This window comes from Phoenix dactylifera, chromosome 16 (assembly GCF_051530095.1).
Source record: "Phoenix dactylifera cultivar Ajwa chromosome 16, Ajwa_hap1_PhDact_Kaust_v1.1, whole genome shotgun sequence".
Lineage (NCBI taxonomy): Eukaryota > Viridiplantae > Streptophyta > Magnoliopsida > Arecales > Arecaceae > Phoenix > Phoenix dactylifera.
Window position 1 is genome coordinate 1,168,132 of NC_143205.1, and position 10,225 is coordinate 1,178,356.

General features: G+C 38.1%; 1 protein-coding gene across 1 annotated transcript; it reads right to left on the reverse strand.

Moving 5' to 3' along the window:
* Positions 1-3,554: 3,554 nt before the first annotated feature.
* LOC103723858 (transmembrane 9 superfamily member 2-like) lies at positions 3,555-8,072 on the reverse strand. The gene is made up of 7 exons (XM_008814931.6): positions 7,356-8,072; positions 6,540-6,580; positions 5,857-6,439; positions 5,637-5,774; positions 5,394-5,550; positions 4,810-5,294; positions 3,555-4,042 (listed from the first exon to the last, which is right to left on the reverse strand). The coding sequence occupies exons 1-7, from the start codon at positions 7,502-7,504 to the stop codon at positions 3,823-3,825; spliced, it is 1,773 nt and encodes a 590-aa protein (XP_008813153.4). The 5' UTR covers positions 7,505-8,072; the 3' UTR covers positions 3,555-3,822.
* Between the last annotated feature and the right edge of the window lie 2,153 nt (positions 8,073-10,225).

Below are 10,225 nucleotides of genomic sequence, written 5' to 3' on the forward strand. Positions count from 1 at the left end.
GGTATTTTGTGGGCCAGCTACATCCTCTTCCCCACCACAAAATTTTTTTTTATCTGATTTTCTTAGATGTAATCATACTAGACATGTATGACTTGTCTGCCATATCAAAAAAAGAGAGAGGAGTTTCAAGAAGAAGATTACAGGAGATAAGAGAGAGGAATGGCAGCTCGTGGTGATATGAGAGATAAGATGGAGTCCATTGTAGGGCAATTTGAGGTAGGTGGAAGCAACAACAAGGAGACTGATGGCGGAGGGGATTGGAGAAGGAAAGAAGAGTGAAGCATTGAGATTACGAATGAAACACTTATGTAGAAGGAAAACATGCTTGGGGATATAGGTCTATTTTCTTATTGAAGAAATGATTTTATTTTGAGATTGTAAAGCATTCACCTTGGTGGAATCCTTAATAATTTTAATTATCATCTTTAGACCAAATAATAGATCTTACTTATATCTGTAGGAGACGATGTGATGTATATGAAACTTCAATTCAAACTTTGGACTTATAAGTTGATTTAGGATCTTTTGTCAATATTATTGTGATTGCTAATGAAATCTAGATTTGCATAAAAAATTTAAATTTTAGAGGCTTACATAGTTATGATGGAAGGTTTTTGATAAATGCTAAAGATCTCAATGAAGGAAACTTTGGAAGAGATGATTGAGCTAGTTTTACTCATTTGTGTTAGTTTAAAGCCTTCTAATTTGGTGGAGCATTAAGAAAATTGTTCTAATTATTTTTACTTGTAGGAGTTTAACTTAGAATCATCTAGTTAAACTAATAAGAGAATTAAGATTCAATTCATTTTGAATGTATCAATTTACTTGGGGTTAATCTAGATTGATGCGCTTGAGGTAAACAAGAATCAAAGGTTCCTTTTTGAGCTTTATCTGAAAATTAAAATTTTAGATCTCTTTAGTTTATAATACAAAGTAGTATTTTGATCAAAAGTTATTAGTAAATCCAAATATTTTGGTGGTTTGAATCCGAGGGCAGAGCGAAAACGTAGTGGTCTGAATTATTTTTTCTAAGTTGGTCAAAAGTATTATCTCTTTGATTTGGCAAGTTGTAATAACAAAAGACTTGATCTATTTTCTTGTATAGTACGATTTTTTTGATAAACGAAAGAAAAATGTTCTGATTTTTGGATGTCATTGTGCTATTTTCAGTTCTCCAATTTTATGTCGTGCCAAAAAAATTCTTGGCATTTTGAAACTAGCATTAATGGATCATCAAATTTTTAATCTTAGATATGAAATATTTTGGTATAAATTTCTTTTCTCCTAAATCTAAAACTTGTGCTTCTTTAATTAATATCACCCCTCTATTTAATTGAAAGAGATTGAGGTTATCTATTGACCTTGGTGAATATTCTATTAAGGGTGGATTGGAGTTGTTTATGATCTAATCTGAGGATAGATTAATTAATCAAGAACGGTTGATATTTTGACAAAAAAACTTAATATTCTTATTTAGAATGAAGATGTTCATTTTCATTCATAAAAGAGAAGTTTAATTTAGATAATCTACCAAAAAAATTAAATATGGAAGAATTGAATCTTATTCTTATGATAAGAACTAATGATGAAGTTGTATTGATCAACAAAATTATTAAAAACTTGAGGATGAGATTAGAACTATGAATCTTTAACTTTTGAAAACATAGAAAAAGAAAATTTCGTGGACGAAATTTTTTTAAGGAGAGAATGTGAAGGCCCAGCCTTGTGGGGTCGGTTTGTTGGCCCAGCACGACACTAAGTGACGGCCTGAAGCCCTCTTTCCATTCAGAATAGGGCAGAGCCCTCGTGAACCATGGCGGCGGAGGAAGATGAGTCCTCCACCACCGACTCTGTCGGAGGCTAGGATAAGCCTACCCTACACTTCTATTTAAGCCGTCGAACCTCCTTAGTTCTTTCTCATCGGAAGATTCTTACATAAACTGTCTTCGTCTTTTCCTCCCTTCATTGCCGATGACCTAAGCTTCTCGTGCTCGCCGAAAAATGCAGCAAATCCCTTGCGAAAGCACGGGTAAGCACCTTAATCTTCTTCTCCTTTGTTTCCTCGTTCACCAGCCTCATCAGCGGCCTCATTTTTACCAAAAAAATATGTGAAAGAAGGGGTTATGTTCATCCCCTATTTTTCGATCCAAAAACCCCCTATTGTTCTTCTTTTCCGGCCTCCTCCGCTGCTGGCACTTGTTGCCGAAGATGGAAGCTTGTCCCCTTTGATACCTTGAGCCGTCATTAGAGCCCCATCGTCAGAATCTTGAAGGAAGAAAGAGAGGAGCTAAAACCTCTATTTTCGGCCCTTTCTTCCTCTTCTTTTCATCGTCGGCTGCCCCTGTCACCGTCATCGGTCGCCTCTGTCGCCGATCTTCCGGTTGTCGACCGCCACAGCCACCTGATCGTGGTCCTCACCTCCTCCTGCTTCCTCATCTTTTCTTCTTTCTTCTTCTTTGTTTTTCTGTATTATTTCTCTCTTTTGGTTTAAAATTATGTCATCCTTTGTTCAGATCCAAGTTGACCCTAAGTGGAGATCCTAAACCACCTCAATACCCAAGTGGTAAACCAACCCGTTATCTCGACATTATCAAATCTCTTTTAAATTTGATCATCATTGATCTTCATTGAGTCACTTAAATCATGTATGATCTTAATTAATTCAGTTCATCTATCCTGATTTGAGCATAAGACCATATCCGCAATAATATTTTAATTTTGCTTGGCTTCCAAGATGACAAAATTAATGTCATTTTAATGATATGAAAATAAGTAAATCTGACCTGCCTGACTGAAGTGATATTTTGAAGCGAAAAGAGGTAAGTAACTGAATTTTTGGAAAGTAATAATTAGTTAATTAAATTTAATTATGATATCTATTTTATACTTAATGAAACATATCGGGCATATTAATGTTATAATTATTTTAAATTATATTATATGTTATGTTATCAAATTTAGAAAATAGGACTGAACAAATTATAAAATTTATTTTATATGTATACATTCTCGGCATGATTATGATCTAGCCCCACTAATAGAAATTATTCATTGACCTTATCAGCTTGTAATTTAAAAAACTGATTTCAACACTGCACCACCAATGAATAAAATGGTAGAATTTAGACCCCATACCACCAGTAATTAAAATTACTGATATTTGACTCTTTATGCATTCTAACCCACACCACTAAATTACGTGACCAATGTCTAATATCAGATATATGATATTTCTTTATAAAAACAATAATATACTTTAAAAAATACATTATTCAAAAAATAATTTATTTTTCAATAAATATTTTATACTTTTAACTAATTTTTAAAAATACTTTTTTTTAGCCAGACTTGTTAAAATATTTATTTGATTTATGTTAATAATTAGTAAATATTGATTTATATCACATTAAAACTATTGTAAAAAAATATTTAAATAATTTTAATTAAATATTTTTTTAAAAAAAATTATTATTATTTTGATAAAATTTGTAGCCTTGTACATTTCCATATTCTGCCATACAGGTATACAGCAACTGTTATGCTCTAGGGGATCGTGATAACAAACAAACAACATTCTAAAATTTTCATAATACAAGTTCTCCTAGTTATTTGATACTTCTGCCGTTCGCATTTTAGGCGTCGCATCCTGTTCTTGAAACGGAATGAAGAGGTAGGTTTACACAAAAAATATATATCAAACTTAAAACAAGCATCTAGTCCATCAGCAGGGAGAGTTTGGTAATATAGGCCATGGCAAATGTTGTTTCTATAGCCGCAATGAGTATCCACATAACCTGACCTGACCTAGAGCTAGATTTGAATTTACTCGCACTTGATTGAACGGTATATGTGCCGCACAAACAGCAGAGAGGCACGGAAACCAACAGTCCCCAGCATGAGGAAGAACCCATAGCAGATACAGGTCATGTAACCAAAGAAGAAAGACGTTTGCATGAATCCTGACATATCTGATCTTGCATGATAGTAGTATATGCAGTAGAAAAAGATGAATATACCAGTGGATCCTCCACAAAGAATGGACCTGCATAAAATAGTGAAGCTTTTAATCCATAAAAGAGACACAAGAGAATTTTAATGCCAACATTTGTCTCTAGTTTTGTTCAGACTTGTATGTAAATTGTAAAAGGCTGTGTAATACTGCTTATATTCATCCTAACAAACATCAGACCTTTCTTTTTTACTTCCAAAGTTCTTCAAAGATTCATGGACACACAACATGTCATACATTTCTTTGATGCAATATGTTCCTACAAGTTGTTTGAACAAAGTAAAAAAAAAAAAAAAGAAACATGGTTTATGCGGCAGAGTATGTCTGACTGTTTAGCCAACCAAAATATCATCTTACGTTCAACATGGACATGAAATGGATTCAAGACAGATCTAACACCAATAAATAATTTGTTCTTCAACTTAATCACCTAATAGAAGCGAAAGCTAAAAATACTTAAATAATGATTAATATGAAGCAACATCCTAAATAACACATTGTAAGTTTCAAAAGCATAGCTACTTAAAAAACCATGATCGCAGATAAAATGAACAAGAAGAACTGAGATAAGTGCAACTTCCCATGCAGAAGAAAAAGAAATAAAATGACATGAATGATAACTTTTGCAGAACAATACTGTTGTGAGCTTGGAAAGCATGCACCAGATGAATGTCATAGCAAAAAAAAAGAGAGGATAACCAAAGCATAATATTACATGACTTTCAAAGTTTGAGATATAAGACATAATGATATGCCCAATATGTTATCTGTGATGCAATATAAAAGAGTTGTAGTTTTACCTCCACCACCATTCATGATCCTCAACAGCAAGCTGAAAGTATGTCATTGCCACAGTGATGAATGCTGTGACAATAATGAGGATGATAAAAACAATAAACAGTATGCTATAGATGGTGTAAATTTTGTGACCCCAGACACTAGCAAATATATAATACAGCTCAATATAGATGGCGCTAAAGGGAAGGAACCCTGCCATCGCCATTTGAGGAATAGTGCCCCGATACCATGGCAGCTGAGGAATTTCTCGTGGATACTTTGTGGTGCGACATGAAGCCTGGAATTCTGTCTTGCTGTTCTTACCAGCAATGCCACCCAACACAAGCAAAGGTGAAGTTACCAGGGCCCATATGAGAATAATCACAAGGATAGTACCAAATGGCAAGGCTGCAGTGGCGCTGTATACTATGGCAATAGTGTTAAGAAAGCAGAAAGTTAGGAACAAAGGACCACAAAATAAGCAGCCAGTCAACAGTAAATTTCCAACCTGCAATTCACAGGAGAAAGAAACTTAAAACAAGTCCACCAAAAAAAGAAAAAAGAGTTCTATTCTTGGAAATTACATTTTGCTGAAGCAATCTCATACCCAATTAGTCCCTTCTAGTTGCAAATAGAAGGAGGTCGCTGTATATCCAGCTATACCAGAGGTAAGAGCATAGATAACAACAAGAGCTGTGAAAAGGGAACCACGGTTGTATGGATAAAACACCCCCACAAGTGCCAGAAGGAAGATAAACATTGCACTAGCAGCAGCAAGCAAGTATTAGACTATAACAGACTATATTAGATGAAATAACAAATCCAAAAAAGTACAGCATGAGGTTCTTACAGAGCTAGAAGCTGAGTTCCAGATCCAATTACAGCTGAAAACAAAGACCTGTGCTTTGGGAATCGAAAGACATCCCCATGAATATACTTCCACCCAGTCTCTTCTTGGTCTTCAAGGGACTCATCATCATGAGAGTATCTATAAGAAGACAGGTAAAAACTATTCAGTATTAACGCAAGGAACCACAGATCATAAGTGAAAAATATTGTGCAGTTCTTACTTGATGAAGTCATTCCTGAGCACACGCATAAGAATGGTAGCAAGGAATCCAGTCAGAAGGAGGACTGTCACACACGAGTTGATGATAGAGAACCAATGAATTTCTAAATGTTGGGGCATAAAAGAAGACTTCTTGTACTTATCCATTCTCTTCTCAAAGGGAATGTCAGTTTTCTTCCATGTCACAGAATATGAGAACTCCACATCAACTTCCTTATCCTCCGTTATGTCCACAGACAGATTTGGGTCAGTTTGGACATTAATTTCAATGACACGGTCATCACTGTACAAAATGTCAAAGTGAATGTGTTTAAAGAGCAAGTACTTGTTCTCGCTTGGGTCAGGCTTATCCTTCTCAGCCTTTCCCAAGAAACCCCAAAAGGGAAGGTCATCGTAGTACATCTGGAAGTAATAATCCTTTGAGACTGCATTTCTGAGCTCTGCAACTTTTTCTTTGGACAAAGTTTTCTTACAAAGAGACATGGACTGTTTGTCCTCCCGGAAATTTAACTCATATGGTGCATCAACCAAACGATCACCATTTAACACTTCCCCTAGAGCTTCCTTCTTCTCAGTCACATGCTCTGTGATCATGTGCATCAATCAAGTACGGAAAGTTTAAAAACCAATCAACCAACAAAGACTGTAGTGAAAAAAAAAAACAAGAAGATTTTGATAGCAAACCTGGTGAACAAAATGGCAAATCATAGTACCGATACGTCTCACTGCAGATAAAAAAAAAAAAAGGCATAGTAGCATTCATGATAAACTAAAGAAAGTTCGAAGGAAATGAAACGTGCAATCTCAACATAAAAATTAAAACGTGAAAAGTCCACCACTTAGTCGCCCAGGCAAACAGAGAAAAAAATAAAGAAATTTTCAAGTACACATTGTCCCATTCTCAATTTCATTGTCAAGAGCCTTTCTACTGCAAGAGCAATCACAGATCCAAGAGCCGAAGGTGGCAGAATAGTTGTCCCTTGGGAACCCTAGAGGCTATAAGTCCAATACCAAGCATATAACATGTATAATAGCAGAAGCACAAAGAACATGAAATAAACATCTGAGTACTACCTTGAAAAGGTAATACAAACTGGAATTAAACAATTGGAATTAAATTGAGGCAGCAAAAACTGAAGCATGTCAAGGGCAAGATCCATTATCTTCAACACAAAAGTATACACACAAAAAAAGAAAAAAAAACAAATAGTGAACGGAGATATGTCAACTTAAATTGGCAAAGAGAATTGATCCCCAAAAATTAAAATAATATCAATACATCAAAATTATATCAAGGATTAACCACATGAAAACCCCGACGCATTAACAAGTTAGCAATCAGATATCTCTCATTTAACTGATAAATTCTCTGGTACACGTAATGCTGCATATTGGAGGACACAAAAAGAAGCCCTTGACAAAAGCTTGAAACCTAAATCTCTTATTTCTGGAGGAACTTACAAGAAATAAGAAATTAAATTACCACACTTCTCATATTACCTTGGATTGTGAAAAGGCCCCACTTTGTTAGCATACAGAGGGACATGATCCCCCTCCTTGTACCGGTGATCAGACTCATCAGCTTCAACCTCGAACCCCCAAGCCGACACTAGAAGCAGAAGAACAGCAACCTCTATTCTCACCATCATCAAATCTAAGATCTCTCCAACGAAAAACCCTAATCTCCAGAGCTCTCACACGGTTTTCTAAGAGGGAAACAAGCCTAATATCCACCTAAGATTTCCTCCCGCCCCCAAAAAAATGCATCTTTTTCACAAATCCTCGGTTTCCAAGCAAGACCTAGCTCATGAAGGGTTGGGCTGGCAGATCTATCGGGAAAGGCGAGATCTTTCAGCAAAAGGTCGGATTTTGACAGAGGGAACGTAGGCTTCCGGAGAGAGCGGAGAGATAGGTCTTGAGATCCAAGAGGTGGGAGTAAATGCCCGCGGCAACTCTTACCCAGAACCAGAAGCGAGAGAGAGTAAAATAAGAAGAGATGGGACTAAGGGGGAATGAGATCGAATTAATGACGTGCTCCTAATATTTTTTATTCTTTTTTTGGTAAGTTTATTTTGTCTGGTTAATCGCAATCTCGAATATAATTATCTCCAATCAGCATTTTTCATATGAGATGCATCGCTCATGTAGGTTACGCTCAAAATTTAACTTTGTTTAATTATGCTGCCTCCAATAAGGTTTCAAAAACAATTTAGGTATGAATACATGGAGGAATCAAAATTGACTATTTATGGCTCATGCAGGATGCAAAGGAAAGTTGCTTGTGGTATGGTTTAACGGCTAGTTCGCTCTGAAGTGAAAGCTTTCAGGAATCGTGCACGATCGGCAATGGCATAGAAGGCCAAGAAGAGCAAAGCGGTGGGCGGCACTGTCTCGGGCGAGAGCCGGGATCCGCAGGCAAAGGGAAGTAGGCGAGGCCCGATGGCTGAGCAACCCACCCAAATTCGGAGGCAAAGGTGGAGAAGCTTTGGCAACTTTTCTTGGCAGTCCTCAAGCTGCCGGAGGAGCCGATCGAGGCTTCTAGGAGCGAGTGGAAGGATCGGATGGTGGTGGTCCATAGCCTGGGTTGTTGGGTGCCGGCGGAGTGGGTAGCCCGGGATGTTGTTCTCTAGAAAAGACGAAAGCCGAGGTGGAAGCAGTGCTCATCACTGATGACTACCTTGCTCTCTGTTTCAAATCGACGGCAAACCAGAATCGTGTCTTGACCGCGGGGCCATGCATGGTGGCGGGTCGGCTGTTGGCCATGGAGTTGTGGGCTCTTGACTTCGTGTCAGGACTGGATGTTGTGAAAATGGCGGTGGTCTAAATCTAATTACCTCAGCCCCTAGTGAAATACTGATCGAGCGAGATAATCCTTTGGATTGCGGCAGTGGCTGGTCAGTCACTCGTCATCAATAGGATCACGAAGCAACAGAAAGTCATGGGATTTGCCAGAGTGAAGGTGTCCATCGATGCCAACGCGCCGTGGTTGCCCGACGTTCAGATCAGTGGGAAGGTGAAGGTGCTTTGGCAGCCCTTCGTCTATGGAAATGTGCTCGATTTCTGCTACGATTGTGGGCGGATCGGGCATGCGGAGGCATCTCGCAGGTTTTCGACGTCAGTGCTGGAGGACGGGCCGGAGCGGACGCCCATGGTGGTGGAGACCGCCAGTGACCTAGGGGAGCCGGATTCTAGCTCGAGCGAGGAGATCCGGTGACCGATCTTTAGCCTGTGGTTGGTGGCCACATGGATCCGGCTGCTGGCACTGCGAAGGGTCCGTCGTGGCCAAGGAAGACGATCGAGTCGATACTTGAGTCATCCTCTGCTATAATTAGGAGAGAGGATCCAAGACAGGGATGAAGAGAGATTAACAGATCGGTGATTGAGATTGGCTTGTCTCCTTTTCTTTTAGATTGATAAGGTGGAGAAGGAAATGGATGGTGATTATTCTGTAGGAGGAGAAGAGGATTCAAAGATGGAGAGTAGAATGACAGGATTAAGAGTTGGGCTAGGACAATTTAGAAGGTTAATTATGTCATTAGGAGGGGGTGTAAGGGCCAAATACAAAACACCTAAAATCATCCAATGCATACCATAAAAAGAGCATCGAAAGGAGGTAGAGTTTGTTAAAGATTATACCTTGGTGGAAGGGCTCGGGGGAAGGAAGGTAGTATGGAGGGATGATATTTAAAAAAATACATGGCAAGAGGGGAGGGAAGGAAAAATCAAATTTTGTTTTAAAGACGAATGAGGTGAAAAGCTGTAAGGGGGCCACTTGTCAGGTGGTCTTAATAAAAGAAAAATAAAGGAGGCAACGTCGGTGGATATCATCATAACCCCTTTTATATGCAGGAGGATTCTATGTAGGAGTACATTCATGATAGAGAAGTGGAAACATGAAGTAAAGCTATCAAGGGTAATTTGGATGTAGCCATGATATATTGGACTAGCTTAAGTTCACACTGGGTTCAAGATGGATTCAATTTTGGATGTGTATATTAATTTTAGGCTTGTAGATTACTTATAGTGTTAGCTCCTAAAGTTGGGTCAATTGGGCTAAAATTTGGTTAAGACAAGTAAAATTACGTCAGGTTGACAACAGATTAGGTATGGTTTTGGCTCGATCAAGTATAATTGGACTTGGTTAGGTGTGATCAAGTCAAATAGAATAGCTAGCTCTAGGTTGGATAGGTTGGATTTGGGTTGGATCATATGTCTAGGGTTAGAAACGAAAAATGAGGGTTATAGTTAGGGTTGAGGTTGGATGGTTAGGTTTTGAATCGGATGCAACCAAGTAAGAAGGTTATTCACCCTAGTGCAGCTAAATCAAAAGGAGAGAGGCTTTCAAGATCATAATCATTCTCGAGAGATGA

Bases quoted from the DNA above. Each gene is read 5' to 3' on its own strand.
- LOC103723858 (XM_008814931.6), bottom strand. From the start codon at position 7,504: ATGATGGTGAGAATAGAGGTTGCTGTTCTTCTGCTTCTAGTGTCGGCT. The intron at 6,440-6,539 runs GTTTGCTATCAA...ACATGATCACAG, and splicing joins TTTGCCATTTTGTTCACCAG to AGCATGTGACTGAGAAGAAG. The intron at 5,295-5,393 runs GTATGAGATTGC...TGTGAATTGCAG, and splicing joins AACTAGAAGGGACTAATTGG to GTTGGAAATTTACTGTTGAC.